At 36.5% G+C, this 16,727-nt stretch overlaps 1 protein-coding gene across 1 annotated transcript in view; it reads right to left on the bottom strand.

Moving 5' to 3' along the window:
* Positions 1-14,210, bottom strand: part of LOC148481292 (vomeronasal type-2 receptor 26-like) — a 34,311-nt gene extending 20,101 nt beyond the window's left edge. The window contains exons 1-3 of the mRNA XM_088453746.1: positions 13,953-14,210; positions 10,603-10,827; positions 8,807-8,930 (exon numbers count right to left, since the gene is read on the bottom strand). Of these exons, the coding sequence (XP_088309872.1) occupies positions 8,807-8,930; positions 10,603-10,827; positions 13,953-14,210 (607 nt within the window). The remainder of the gene's footprint in view (positions 1-8,806; positions 8,931-10,602; positions 10,828-13,952) is intronic.
* Between the last annotated feature and the right edge of the window lie 2,517 nt (positions 14,211-16,727).

Raw genomic sequence — 16,727 nt, 5'->3', positions numbered from 1 at the left:
AGCGGGAACACAGCAAACAAGCAGAAAACATTCCATAAATATTTCAAATTCTAGTAATATTATACAGTATGTGTCACACAATGTTTGTCACTGCTGTACAGCATTACTGAGTAAATGTATTTATTTCTAACCAAGCAGAAGTATTTCATAGTTAACCAGAATTAATCAGTGAGCATGCACCATGCTGAAAGCTGTTTTTAATACTGTTGTGTCTGAAAATCTAAGTTTATCTATTATTATACCTCATATTTAATACAGTGTATTTTTCTTTTAAGTATTTAGAAATGAATGTACAGTATTACATAGATTGTTTGCAGCTAAAGCATGTAATTGTGCAAATGGCTACATAAACATTTATTACAAGTAAAATAAAATGTATACCCAGCTTCACATAGTTATTCTGTAGATAAATTGCTAGTAAAATCTGAGAGTAAAGGTTTATTCAACAACTCATTGTTAATCTACTTTTCATCTGCTAATTACAGCCTGCAAAGTGCATTAAATAGGTATAAGGTTTCTCATGGGCTTGTTCCCACCATTGTGTTCTAAAGATATAGAAAGCAGCACGCCCTAATACTTATGTGTTATTGCTACCAGAAAAATTAATAAGCAGTACATGAAGAATATGTAGAAAATGTTAAAAACGGGATCGGTATGAATGACGCCGGAAGACCGGGAACAGTGAAGATCCCGACAGGTAATTAAGGTAAGTATAAATAACTCTCTCCCCCCTAACCCTAACCCTCCCTTCAGGGTGCCTATCCCTAAGCTCCCTCCTAGTGCCTAAACTTAACCCCCCTGTCCACGCAGCCTAAACCTAATCCTCCCAGGGGGGGTTACCTAACCCTAAGTGCCCCTCAGAAGACCCTTACCTAACCCCTAACCCTCCCCCCACAGCTGTCCACGCCTGCTGCCTGGCTTACCTTAATTTGGTATGCAAGGTGTAGGGCTCCTGGCAGAGGGATAATGATAGGCATCAGGATTTCGACACCTATCATTAGTCCCCTGTCGGGATTGCACAGTCGGGAGGCCAGTGGTCGGCATTTCGACCATCGGCTTCCTGACTGCATACCGTTAAAAACACATCACTAAAACACATCTAGCACATATTAGTTGCCATACAGTATTATGCATTTTCCAGGCACATATTTGCAAATGAGCCCTGTATGCAGAACATGCAGACTTAAACTTGTATCACCATACCTACATAGATACCTATAAGACTATCCTGCAAATCCCCAAATATCCATTTTTTTTTTAAATAAACTATATACCCTTTGTATATTTATTTTAAATGAGAATTCAGCAATATATTTTATTAAAAAAGTTTTCAAGTCTATTTCACAATGCATCTGTTCTTAGTTTTGCCAGATGCAAGTAGTTTGTGTTATAGCAAAAAAAAAAATACTTTGTTTTTTTTCCCATCAGCTGCAGGTTGCTACCTGCAAGTAATCCTTGAATTTACATTTTTATTAATTAGTTACTTAACATTAATAATGAAGTAATATGCACAACTTTACCTTAAGGAAAATCTAAATTTGTTTTGAGATGCGTGTGTTTTAGTGTCACATACATTATCAAATTTGTTATTTTTCCTGGTAGGTTACTACAAACAGAAAAATGTCTTTGTACAAAATATTGTAGCAAAAACCTGAAGATCATTTGCTTATGAGTTACAGGTCCTATTATTTTATTTTTATTTTTTACAAATTCAGCTGTGGCAGTTAAAGCTAATTAATGTAACTTAAACTTATATACCCATTTATTATAATGTGTGTAAAGAAAAGCTGTTTACACAGGGGAAATTTTTTTTTCTACTTCGCATGCTGTAGTTCTAATTATCCATCTGTTTTAGTACTTTACTAAAACAATCCTAACAAGGTCCTTAGTGACTATGGGGTTGGTTCTGAGTTTGGAGCAGAACAAAAAAAGCAAGTAACTTTACACCTGGACAAACCAAGTTGAGATGCAAGACTTGCAAATACTGTGCATTTATTTTTTGCATGCAGGGTAATTATTGGCTGCTTTTGCATGTAGCCCACACATGCTAGACTATTTAATTTAGATTTGAGCTTGGACTAACTGCTCTCATATCTAAATCTTTCTGCACTACCCCAAATGCAGTGCAACATGGTTTTGCCAAGGCACAAGTTACTTCTTTATTAGGCTTTGCTCACAACTTTGAATCAGTCCTTTTGCCACCTTAAAATCAGATTAAAATGATGGCACAGTATTTCTGTACGCTGCTAAACATATTGCTTGCTAAAAATCCAACCCTACATATCTGTCAGTAAATCTAAAAAAAACATATATAAAAATAACCAGTAAAAATTAAATAACTTAATTCTAAATAAAAACTCAAAATAATTTTACGCTATTGTTGTGATTCAAACTGGTCAATATAATGATACTGATACAAAAAATGCATACAGTAATTATGTATTACAGTAATTATGTATTACAGTAAATATTACTAATATGGAGTTTTTTATTTAACTAATTTGCTGCTTAGTTTTTGTTGTACATATTTTGGGTACACAACTTTTTAACATTTTTCTGTGCACTAACCTAATTGTTTTACTTTTCTATTGAGCTTTTCATATTCCAAAAGTACCATTGTTTTTTCTATTATACCTGAATTGCCAAAAAAGTGTCAAATGTCAAAAGCGCAGATTCTTTTTGATTTTCCCAAGGGATTTAAAGCAGCAATTTTTTTGAAAGGCAAAACTATGTAGGTTTTGCTTTTAAAAAATTGCCACATTAAATTTTGTGGAAAATTAATGTAAAATCAGCATCTTTTACAAAGCATACTATATTACATATTAACCAAAGTGTTTTTTTAATAAAATTGTAAAACATTTAAACTCTAACTCCACAAGAGTCCAATAAGCTATAAAAAACCTTAAAGGAATTAATCCTTTAAAGAAAAGAAAGAGCTGTTCAACTAGTAGGAAATACAATTATTAAACTTTTATTATTAGATAAATGTAGACCATAATGTTTGACAATATAAAAACAGTAAAGTATAAGTATACATTTGCACATAACATAACAATTAAAAGATTTTTAAAAACACATATTCTAATCTCACATTAAATGAATCCATAAATCCCTGAATTCGCTGATTCATTTAAAATTGGTCACACACAGCAGAAACAGTGAATTCAGGAATTTATGGATTGATTTAATGTGAGATTGAAATTGTTATTTTATGTGCCACTAGACAGAATAGTTGCATGCAATTGCATTGTCACTGCCCAGTTTCCCGCCCTGAAATGCACATTTCATGTAACAGATCCGGCTAAGATCCACCCAACTCAAAATCAAATAGAGAAATGCAAAAATTTATAAATCTGCTTCTGGTCATACTGTACATTATAGGGATGCTTCCTAAAACCAGTGTGTGGACATGTATATTAAACTGAAGTCAGCAAGCAATTAAGTAACTTGAACATTTTTTATTTTTTTTGCAGTTCATAAACAACTATTTTTTTCAGTTTCTTTTAATACATTGACCAAATATTATATTTTAAATTTGACAGGGAAGAGACACTATTTTTGACAAAATCTGTGTGTACGGAATTACATCAAATGTGTAAACCTTGTAATAAACAGCTAATAAAATTCACTAATGGAAAAATATACTGAAACAAAATTTATTTGACAAACAAAACAATATTACTATACTCTAATAACTGAAATATGTTATCTTTAACAGTTATTGTGATTACAAGCAAGCAATGAGAAATCTAGCAAATGAATAATTGTTAAATTACAATTATCACTGTAATTATATTTATGCAGTATAATCATTATTATAAAATAAGTTATATGCTTATATTAACTTGCTGTTATTTTAGTCATTGTGCTTTATAGATAAAATGGCATTATACATAGTCCTGATGAGTTTTTTTTATCTCATTTTCTCCTTGTTATAAATGTCTTATTGTTCATTTCAGGCTTCATTAAAATAATGTAACATTTAGGAAAGAATATGCACACAAGTAGCCCAGCATTGGAAGATATGATGGCAAATATCTCCACGGCAACCATGTGTTTTCCTTTGGTGCTTAGATAAGCTGGGATAAATGTAATCCAGACACTTGCAAACATCAGCATGCTGAAGGTGATAAACTTGGCTTCATTGAAAGTGTCAGGGAGATTCCTGGATAGAAATGCAACAAGGAGACTAATAGATGCCAAAAGTCCTGTGCAGCCCAAAACACATGCAAATAATAATTTAGACCCTTCATTACATTCAATAATTATAGTTCCAATCTCTGCTACCATATTGAGTTCTTCAAAAGGAGCAGAAATACACGACCATATTAAGCACAGGACTAATTGGACCAAAGTACATGATGGAACAATGTATATAGGAATTTGCAGTCCGACAAGTCTTTTTATTTTACTATCTGGATTTGTAGCACTGAATACCATTATGACAGTGATAGTTTTAGCTAGTATCAATGACAGACATATGGAAAAAATATCTCCAAACACTGCTTGGCGCAACATGCAGGTTAACATGTTTGGTCGCCCAATGAATATTACGGAGCACAGAAAGCAAAACACAATGGAGACTTGAAGAAGGCACCTGTGCTGAAACACGTTGGAGACCCTCACATCAAACCTGACACTGATCCAGGCTGACCTCCACTTAAGATCCCCATCCCCACCAGGGACCACCAGTGCAGAAAGCTCTCAGCCCACCCACCTGCTGGTCCGCACCGCTCACACCTCCAGTGACCGGCTCCACCCTGGACCAGCCCCTCTCCCCCCCTGCTCCCAGGCATGCTCAGCAACTCACTCCTGGCCAGGGGTGTCTCCACCGTCGATTCCCATTTCCACGAGGGACCGTCAGTGATAAGAGCATCCCACACATCCGGCCGCAAGTCCGCCCAGCCAACATCGCCAGTGACCAGCTCCATCCCGGTCACACTTTCCACATCCTGCCTCGTCCCTGGCTTTTTTTGAATCAGTATCCCGGGCAGACCACCCGCCAGGGGTGGTCCCAGCACACACGCTGCAACCCAGCCTCCCAGCAGCTCACCCATCCACACCTCTGGCTCCGCACCACCAGCAGCACGACCAAGAGCCAATTTCAGCTGCATACTACGTTCGCTGACCTCAGCAGACCAATCAGAACAGCCGTGCACTTGCAGCAAACCAGCAACATGCTGATCCAGCTCACCAACAAACCTGCAGCTTCCAACCTATCTGCAACGGCCGCAACATCGACCTACATCACCATAACAAAAAACCTACCGGTAGGTAAGTACTGCCAAGGCTCACACCAACATGTGGGATGCTGCACAGGTGTTCCAACCCACTCTGCAAATCCCCCCACCCCCTGAGACTTCCTAGACTGTCGACCATAGGTCCAGCAGGGGTGACGTGCAAGGTCACTGAACCGCACGGGAAGGAGCCCCCTAAAAGGGTCCACCTACCTCCCCAGTCTCATCATCACTCATCACTGAACCCCACCCACCTGCCCGGGATCTTAACAGAGCAGCATTGTGACTACTCAATAAAAGATTTTGCCCAAAATTACTGTGTCTCGCTGGCCTCATTTTGATCCTATTCCATTCCCCTTTTCACATTACTCCAAACTACACTCCATACCGAATCACACCCTCCTCACTCCCAAAACATCACCACCACCAGAAGAAACATTCTAATTAACACCACTCACAAACACACACAAGTCATCACCATTACTAGCAGGAAGAGTGCACCTTACCCCCCCTACCCCATACATTTTCAGTGCGGGAAAGGTACTCCCACACAAAGGCGCAGCACCCTGAAACCACAACACACCACCCCCTGGTCAACGAGAGCGCAGTTCTACCACCCATCTTCATATATCATGAAATGGAAAAGGTGTAGTCCCTGTAGTATCCCAAAATGTCTTTTTTTATATAGTTCACTCCATATGATGATCCTTGTAGAAAGCTCCATTAGAGCCACGCACTTCCACCCTCAGGTCCCCCATGTTCATATAAAAATAAATTTTGGGATACTACAGTGACTACAACTTTTCCATTTCATGATACAGGAGGACTATTGGACCAATAAAGTTTTGCCGTAATTATATAACCAGAATTAGGTTCTGTATAAGAACCCTTATATTGTTTCTCTTTACCGTGTACTTTTCCATATATCATTACCTATGTTTATATGTGATAAAGGTAGAGGTAGAGTGCAGTTGGGAGTTGTCATATATGTTTTTGCCAAATTCTCAGGTTGGTGGCAGGTGACCCACCTTTTGATTTCTTCCACAGCAGCCACCTTAGTGTGCAGAGTACCCCTATATTTTGTCTTATTGTAGTTTAACATAAACCTATGAGATAACATCTCATAGGTTTATGTCAATTTCAGTTTCTTCAGCTATAGAAGGTGCCAATGGAAAAAAATAATAGCGCTTGAGGTTTGTCTCAAAATTAGTTAGCCAGCAGGTTTGTTTTATTTTTCTACAGTGTAATGGTATTTGTGCTCTCTTCTTGCACCCATAACATCAGCACGTTGCTGTATCCGAAGAAGCAGGTAGTGACCTGTGAAGTGCTTATTACTTTGGAAACTGAAATTGACATAAACCTATGAATTACTGTATTTGCTCCCCATACCATCACTTTTCCATAAATAAATACTTTTGGAAAATATATATTCTCTTTTACATCTACAACCATTGGACTATTGATCCTACTGTAGAGAGACATTTATAAAGAACATTGGAATTTACATATAATAAACCTGTGCCCGACAATTCACCCTTTTTTTTACAGAACATTCTAGGTCAGGGTGTCAGTGATAGATAATTATTTATTTCAAAGTGGGTTTTTTTCTAAGTGGGACTACATGTACAGCATAACTTAAAGAGTTAGTCAGGAGTTAAGCAGGAGGAAGACAGGAGGACGACATTTTAAAAGAACTCTCTAAAACTTGGGGAAAAAACAAAGGATCTTCTGAGCTTCTGAAAACCCTGCTACTCAGCAACCAGCTTCCATTATAACCTGGACACACTTTTTGCCAACACCGTGCTTCAGCATTGCAAGCAACTACCTGCTTACTGAACATTTAATACTTGTATGTTTGTGTTTCTTCTCTACATTGTTTAAATCATTCCAATACCACTGTCAATTTATCTTTATACCACTGTAGTATCTGCCATTGTTTCACACCTATACCTTTTTTTTTTTTTTTAATATATTCTTACTTTATACTAATTCTCAAGTCTTGCAACTTGAACACCTCTAGACTCCTTTTTTGGTTATAATATACTATTGTAGTTGTGCCTTTACATCTTCCAGCACTGTTCTTCCTTTTATCTGATTTTAACCTTCGACCTGTACTGCTTTCTCATCTCACACTCATTACTACTACTGACTTTCCCCCCCCCAATTGCCTCATCTACACAATGTCTCTTTTCTTCTACTCCTCCCTCACTCAGCTGCTACATTATTTTCTCCTCTACCACCAGTTTTCACCTCTTTTCTCCATCCATAGTCCCCTCTATGTTCTCTCCCTCCTTCCCCTCCTTTGTCTCTCTTCATCACATATACGTCTCTCCACTGCATCTCCCACAACTCCAGTATTATTAACTTCTCTTCCACCATGGTCCTGCTGCACCACCACTAAACTCTGCACCCTCTCTTTTCTCCAAGTTACCTATCCTTCCCCCCCCCACACCACACTAAACCTCCACCTTACCCACCACCTGCTGTCACCCTTCCTCATTCAGAAGCCAGCCACATAACCCCACACTCCTTATCCTCCTTCTCTAGATCAATATCACCTCCACACTACATCAACCCTAATAATCTCATTCTCTTCTCGCCTCTTAACTTTGTCCCTCTCTCCTGTTCCCTCTGGAAAGCCAGTTTTGTCTACAATAAACTGGTCTCCGTTCATGAGCACTTCATCTGCAATGCCTTGATTCTCCTTGCCATCACCAAACCCTGGCTATACCCCTCTGACACCACTGATCCTGCAAAATTCCTCAATCACTTGGCTTCCTGTCTCTTAATCTTCAAATGGGCCCTCAAGACCCATTTCTTCCTCAATGCTCTCCAGCGCTCATCCTAACCCACTACTCTATGCTCCTTCCTCACTATCTAGCCCATCTGTGTCACCCCTGTTTGTCTGACCCTCCCCTCAGAATGTAAGCTCTCACGAGCAGGGCCCTCTTTCCTCCCGTGCTTCTTCTTGCCTTACTTTTACTTTCATTTACAATGGCACCTAAAACTGATTACTGACACCCTGCTGCTTATTTAGGTGTTATGCAGCATTGTTTATAAATCATGTACTTGTCCTGCATTGTCTGTACTGTTAATAATTGTTGTCTTGTGTGCTCATTTGTTTCTGTACTTTGTAAGGCACTGCGGAACCCTCATGGCGCCATATAAATAAAGGATAATAATAATAATAATAATTTATTTTTCTTTCTACATTTTAGGAAAGAGTTTCTCCAGCACCAATGTCTGATTAATTTATTGTAACAATGAAGGGTACCAATGTAAGGATTTCTGAAAGCTAACAGGGTTTCAAAAGACCATTCTGCAAGAATACCAGTTTCTTAATTAACACAGTAATAGAAACCACAATGTTAGAGATGGATTTCATATAATGTCTATACTGTAGTTTTGTTTTTTTTAAAAAACATCTAAACTTTTTGCTTTTACGTTGACTGGATCTATAGGAAAAACAGCCAGAAAAAGGATATACAATAAACAAAAACTTCTTTCAACTCAATATCGCATTTCACATACATTTAATAGTAGTAAACAAAATAACTAATATCACATACCTTTTGAGTTGAGGATCTCTCCTTCAGAACATGGAACACAATCAAAACAACAGGTCTGTTTTCCTTGACCTGTGGATCTTCGAAAGCCTTTTGGGCAAGGATTACTACAAACAGATTTTGGGGGCTGAAAAAATGTGCAAGCAAATTTAATAAACCATGTAGCACAGAAATAGGTATGGCTATTTAGAACAAACGAAACAATGTACTGTAGAATAGGGTAAATGAGTCAAAAAGTTATGGATCTAAAATAAAGATTAACCTTCATCAGTTACACCATTTGGAGGTAAAGGTAAAACACCACTTGTCCAAATGTATTCAATATAATTTCAGCTACACATGAACAGTATTTAATTACCTTATATAAAGTTTTGTAAACAGTTCAACAGAAAATTATACTAATGGCCTAAGAAATTAGTTTGGAACATCTAGTGAGTAATAGTGCGTACACACGTACCAATCAGCCAGCGATACGATATCTCTGGCTGATCATCCTGCAACGTCCCTGGTGTGCTGGATGATATTGAACATACAGCACATCATCAACTCACCGATGACCATAGCGACCCTATAGTAACCTGCTCAATGTCAAGCAAGTTGACTGGCATGCACGGCCGATGTACGATATCGCTATTGTCCATACGTGGCCGCGCATCGCTGGTCGATGGTGACTTGGTAGGGACCATTTAAATGACCAAATTGAATGATAACGGTAATGATAACGATATCATTATCATTCAAATCGCTCATTTAAATCGCTATGTGTGTACGCACCATAAGGCTAGTACACATCAGGTGATATTTGGATAATAGATTGCTCCGTTGCGGTTCAGAACAATATGTCACCCAAATCACTCAATGTGTACCCTCAGTCACGTGTTCACATGTATCATCAGTGACGTTGTCCCATCTGAAGTGCTGCACATCAGATGGGACGATGATGCTTGTGAATGCATGCAGGTGAATGTAGGATGGAAGGGTATATTGAGCGGTCACCAGAACATGCAATGTGTATGACCGCCCAATACAGTATATCCTTCCATTGGTCATAAAGTTGGCTGGGACACATGTCATTCCGATATGTACCTGGCCTAATTAAATAACTAGTATATCTGTGTGCTGTAATAAGTTTGATTCATTGATAATATAGAGTTCCAAAAACAAGCACTTACATGACCGTGTTTTGCTAGCTTTATTGTTTTTTTTCTTTTCATATTTGACTTTTCATTTTATAAAAGCACTAACATAAGCCCTAATCTAATCTTTCTGTACATTCATATAGTATAATTAGAAATAAAAGAAGTTGACACAAATACTCAGCCAAATATACAAATTCTTAAAGCAGTTGCATTCCAATTGTTCACGTAAAGACATGATACAGTATTAGATGCAATTGTCTTAAATAATACACTATACAGCCAAATACTATACTTTACATATTGGATATGAGCATGGACCCCTGTGTTTTGGTAAAACATCCTCAAGAGTTTTGGTTAGGATTTGTTTTTGTTTTTGTTTTTGTATTTCTTTAAAATTGATAAATGAGCTAAATCGTGTAATTTGGACCTGTGTACATACAATCCAAAACCTGAGATTTGGTTATTAAATCTGAGGTCCGAACTTACAGCAGACTCAAGCCGGGACTCGGATCTACTCGGAACCCCAAAAGTGATCCAAGCTGGGACTCAAAGTTCAAATGTGTATCTCTAATACATATGGTTATTATTCTTATAAAAAATGTAAACTAATTAAAAAAATAACTATAAAAATATATCTATAGCTAACAACCCAACACTTACATGACTGTGTCCATTCCAGACAATCTTTTCTTCTTCCAGCTGTAGGTCTTGCCCTTTTGGGGCACGTCCATCAAAGCTGCCAATGTGGACATATTGATTGCTGCCATTATCATAGAGCTGCCAATTAAGGATATCCATTGAAGGAGGTGTATCTCCATTCTTATCAAAGAAAATTTGTTCCCCAGCAGTATTGAGGAAGTTGATTTTTTTCATGTAATGAAGCAGCTGAAAGAAGTAAATTGTATGTTTTACTTTTTGTAATATTGACATATTAGGTTTTTTACTCTTTTTATTCCTAATAGATGAAAACTAAAAAAAATATCAAATAACAATTTACTAATTTTAAACAAGCTAAAGCTCTTATACTGAGAAAGTATGAAAACTCAAATTGAGATAATCTACTGGGCTACACACTGATCATACTATACTGCTCCTATCCAGTGCTGCATGGCTAGAGGCGCATGACTCTATGAATGTTATGCAACATGAATAAGGATTATCCTGAAGAATGGATTTATTAAGGTTGTGCTTATCTGGACTATATTGAACTTTGGATGTTACAATTCTTATATAGAAGATGTTATATGCATATAGTTAATTATAAATAGCTATCCAACATATATATTTGAAAATATTTTCCATTACTTTATAGAAAAGGTTGAAATAAATTCAAGCACCATAAATTTAGCACTGCTTAAAATTTTTACTTGATCTAGCAAAATATGCAACTTCATAATTAAGGCTGTTTTTTTTGAATATGCAACTTAATAGTTAAGACATAGTTGTGTTGGTTTATTTTTTAATTTTTGCACCTACAGTACTATGCGTAGTGTTATTTATTTCTTAATTATATAGAATTTTTAAAAACTAAAGCCCACAAACAATACATTAACCAAGTCTTACAAAGAATAAATGCTTAATACTTTTCAGAATTTAGACTTCACATAAGTATAACTGATTTTACAAAATTCTCATTGACATAAATTTTTCTTGAAATTTGCACAATTTTAACTTTCTATATAAAAGTTCCCTTTCATTTTTATTGTCCTCACACTACAAAACAATTTTTGAACATTGAGAAGGTCCAGAAAATACATACAGTATTTTTAGGCCAGGCAGGGCCAACGAGACAGGAAAGATATGGGCAGTAGCCAAATTCTGGTAGGCTTTGCCCGTTCATAAAAACACAAATGAAAAATACCATGCCCCACACCCTGCTGAGGGAAACATTAATCCTCCACCACAGCTCACCTGGCCCCTCAGACATAAGGCCAATCTCAGGTAATATGTCGCCACCCCCTATCAGCACCCATGGCACCAGGACAACTCGGCATCAAGCAGTTAGGAAACTTAGACAAGTATTTATATGGCATTCTATTACTTTGTGTTATTATCTTACTTTATAATGCAACTCTATACAGTACAATGCATTAAATATAAACAATCGGAGCAAATAACTTATTTAGTGTGTGTATACCTTTCCTTTCAGTTTATAAAGGCTCTACAAATTGTTTAGTAGTAAAAATGTAACATATTTATTCTGATATGATGCTATTGTTTAAGGTGTATAATATTTGAAATAAGTAACTACAAAATCTCTGCCCTTTGCATTGATAATTATAAGGGGCCTATTTATTAAGCCTTTTTGCCACAAATGGCTCTTTTCATATAATAACTGATATTTAGGTACTGAGGGCATTTTAATACATGATATATTGCTGATATCTCCATTGTCAAACTCATGTACTATTGCCATTAGTAGTTCTTTTCTATAGAAAAAGCTATTGAAGGGCTCTCTCCAGATTCCTCAGCATTTCCAATTTTTCTTAGGTCACACATACACAGGAACACAGCTGGGACAGAAGCAAACATTGTAACATTTTAATGCTGCAATCAGCATAAAAAATTGTTGTTCCCTCTTTGAGAAGAATGATTGATTTCCCCAAAACTAAATAGTTCTACATTGCAAATTGTTGTAATTAGATGTTAGTTTACAGTTTTATATATATATATCCTGCCAATTGAATTCAACTCTTGGCAAAACTAAATATTTGTCTTTGTCCTATATGTTGTTTTTTGTGCAGATGTTGTGTTGACATGTCTTATTAATTAATTTTTCTAATATTTTATTAGCATATTATTAAACGTTAAGTTTTCACTAATATAGGTAGGTTGAGTGCCCCATAAAAGAGACTTCTTTCTCTTCTTTTGACTTTCCAATTAAGTTACCACAGCATGAGTCACTAACCCAGGCATGCACAGAGGCCAGAGTGAGGCATGGAAATCAAGCACTGGCTGCTGTGTTCCAGAGTCCCTGCTGGCTTACTGGAGAGCCTCGCTCAATGTCTCAGAGCAGGGAAAAGGAATGACTAAAAGCGGCAGCAAGCAGGCATGTGGACACCCTTACTGTTACCAGGCTTGTGATGAGCTGTTCATTTTAAACTTCAATGTATGTTTTTATGATACATTTTGTCTATATAAAGTTTTCTATTTTCCCTCATATTGTGCGCACCTGTTTTTTTCCTAGAATACCTGCTACTAGGCTTGGTCATTAACCCATAGGGATGCTGCACTTTTAAAGAAGGTTCTTGGACAACCTTTAATTATATGGGACTTTTTGTTCATAATTGGACAAATAGTGCAGCAAATCAACTTCCTGCGGGTGTGTATTATATATGGGAAGAAAAGGCCAGTACTCCCTTGCTGGGAGCCTGATGACCACTCCATTTGGGAAAGCATATGTCCATATTTACAGGCGTCACTCTCGGCGACTTATAAATTAAGCTCAAACCAGCTTGTGATTATCAACGTTTCAGAACTTTAGTATTACGCTCTTTCATCAGGATGTGAATGTAATACTAATGTTCTGAAATGTTGATAATCACAAATGGGTTTGAGCTTTATTTATAAGTTTCTGAAAGTGCCCCCTTTCTTTAAATATGGACTATATATATATATATATATATACATACCCACACCTGTAAACCAACAACTAATTACAGCTTTTTGAAATCTATATAAAGTTTACTTTTTACCCTCACATTGTGTGCACCAGTATTTTTTTCCTAATATATATATATATATATATATACACACACATACATACACATACCATAAGAAGAAGGCGGCACTCCCGGACATATAATGCAAAAAATAGCTGGTGATTTAATACAATGTTTTGGGGTTAAAGCCCTGTCATCAGGACACCCTGTCCTGATGACAGGGCTTTAACCCCGAAACGTTATATTAAATCACCAGCTATTTTTTTGCATTATATGTCCGGGAGTGCCACCTTCTTTTTATGGTATGTATGGAGGGGGCTCAATTTTTATATACTGTATGGAACATACCTGTGGAAATCTGTACAGTCCAAGTATTCTGGCCATTGGTATTGAGGCCTTAGAAGTAATGTCACTGACTATTGCAGCTGGCATGCCTTCCATGCCACAGTTGAAATTTGGCACTGTTTGTTGTCCCCCTGATAATATCAATGCTGTCGCCAACAATGATCTAACTTCATTGTAACAAGTATCATACAATTTAAATCCCAGTGTGTTATTTGGTAGAATATCTTCTGACTTGTTGATTTCCCATATAGCATACACCATAGTTAGGAGGTGGCGGTAATATCTTATATGAAATCTATAATTAAACAATGAGTGGAACTATAACATATTAAATTCATACATTGAAAGGTATAATATGATAAAATAAATGCCTAAATGCAATTCTTTCCATTACAATGTCTCTTTAGAAGGTGCTTACAATGTGAGATAGGTGTACAGTGTTTTTGTGCTGTTACAATGGCTTCAGGGACAATCTGTGACATTCACCGTTTCTTAGTGAATTACAAGTACTTTTTACTCTAAAGTGTATTTTACAGTATGTATATGTTTTCATATCAATCTATTACATGTAATCCCAATCATGTATACCTCAGTTTGAAACATACCAATCAAACTGGGGGAAGGGGATACTCCAAACCAATTTACTGATCATGCTAGACTAAAAATTTGCCTTAATACAGGTTTTGGTAGGGCTGCCATACAGGTGGGAGGTTGAAAACAGCTCAGACTCGCCCCATATGATAATACGTTGTACATGTAGTGCTGTATCTCACCAGCATCATCCTTTCTTCTCTTATTGCCTTCCCAGTGCTTCGTAATGGTTAAAACTAAGCGCTGAAAAGGAGAGGTTGGGTTGGGTTGGTGAAGGAGAGAGAGAACTGCAGGAAGCTATATTAGAATGCTGCTCTCCTGGATTAATAGGTTGGAGAATTAAAAATATTGGTAAAAACAGTTCTTTTTAATTAAACATACAGAAGGCAAATATAATTTATGAAATGCAAAATGGTTGAGGCATAGAGCAAAATGAGGTTGGTCTTTGAATGTTATGTGTATATTTTTCACAATGTTCCTTTTAAAATTAGTTCCAGCTATCTCCAGACCTAGGAGAACGTCTAGTTCATAGAGGCCCTCACAAGAGTGTAGAGTTACTGGTCATCCTGTATGCATACTGGGTGGTCCATCTAGATGTACTGTATTAGTGCAAAACAAAGTCAATTTACACTTTGTATCCTTGCTTTATAATTAGGTCAATGTTTTTTTTCAAACTCAATACTCTTTTCCTAAACATATGTGATTATTTATTTGATTTTTTGCAGTTGTGCATTGTACTATATGATCTTATGTACAGTATATTTTACTCTGGGAGTCTCCAACTATACATGATTATATCTCAAAAATATAAAAACACAGGAATATAAGCAATGACATTTATACTGTACAGTACAGTATCTGCATTAAACCCTAGTATTACCCTTATATTTTAAAAACTTAAAGTAAGACTTACGTGCGGCATTGGAGAGGTTGGGGTTGTTCTTTGAATGTTAATTTTGGATAGTCTACATCCAAATGAACAGCAAAAAGCCCACCAAGTGTGATATCCCTTTTCAAAGATTAGCCTTTAATGTCCTCTACAGAGAGTCTGCACCCACTCACGGATGTTCTACAAGTATTATTACATGTTCTTAGTATCAACAGGAAGAAGTACAAAAAGTAAGATTCCAGAAAGGAAAGACACAGCTTCATTTTGTTATTGAACACAAAATATAAATACATTAGTAACAAAAAAAACATTGTTCCAATGAGATGTTTGAATTTATGAAACTGTTTTATTTATATCATATGTAACATATTAAGCACTTTAACTACTGCACTCTCCTGCTGTAACACAGACATAAATATAACAGTGACGTGCGGTGAGGTAAATGGCTGGGGAGGCTCTGGCTAGTATCAGAGTCAGATTTACAGATACTTATAAGAACCCGAGGGTACATGTAGGCATTATACAAAGGTGCAGCAGTATATAGTGCTGGAAATTTGGTGAGTGGGTGTGCGGAAAAGATAGACAGTTGAGGCAGTGCCTCATCTGCCATACAATTTTTACTCCAGAGTTTCAACTATAAAAATGATTAGAATAATAAAAAGAAGATATTTATGTTAATATATTCAATTTTTTCTTATAATTTTTACAGTACAAACTTTGGTGTATACCGAAGTACTGTATGACAGGTGAGGCACTGCCTCTCCTTGCCACACACCACTGGTATGTACTACTGATGTTTCCTGGCATAACATGTACTGTATATACTACCCATGAAGAACTGGCCACATCATGTGATTTGTCATCTCATCGTGGATCGCAAATTGTGTGTTTTTTTGGATGCAATTAATCTTATGGTTTCACTGACAATGGCATCTAAGTCAACATCATCCCATGAAAGTGAGTAGGCAGTGAATTTATCTTAAACTTCTTACGCAACTTAATTTTTCTTTACGCATTACTACAGGTGAAGAAAAGAAACTGAGAATAACATCCATAGACTACTGTACTGTCTAAGAACTTGACAATGTGTCCTTTGCATTGAATTATTTTTAAAATGTTGGTAACTAGACATATTGTCTAGGAAGATATTCTAATTATATCAAAATAAAAAAAAATGATATCACAAACACAGTTGACAAGTTTGCTTACAGTTTCTTGGAGCCCTTTGGAAATAAAAATAGTAGTTCTTATTACAAAAGTAGCAATGTCAATTTTGGAATTATTAAAGGAAGATCTCT

This window comes from Taudactylus pleione, unplaced genomic scaffold (genome assembly GCF_031769625.1).
Source record: "Taudactylus pleione unplaced genomic scaffold, aTauple2 ptg000587l, whole genome shotgun sequence".
Taxonomy (NCBI): Eukaryota; Metazoa; Chordata; class Amphibia; order Anura; family Myobatrachidae; genus Taudactylus; species Taudactylus pleione.
This window is presented reverse-complemented; position numbering and strand designations above follow the sequence as displayed.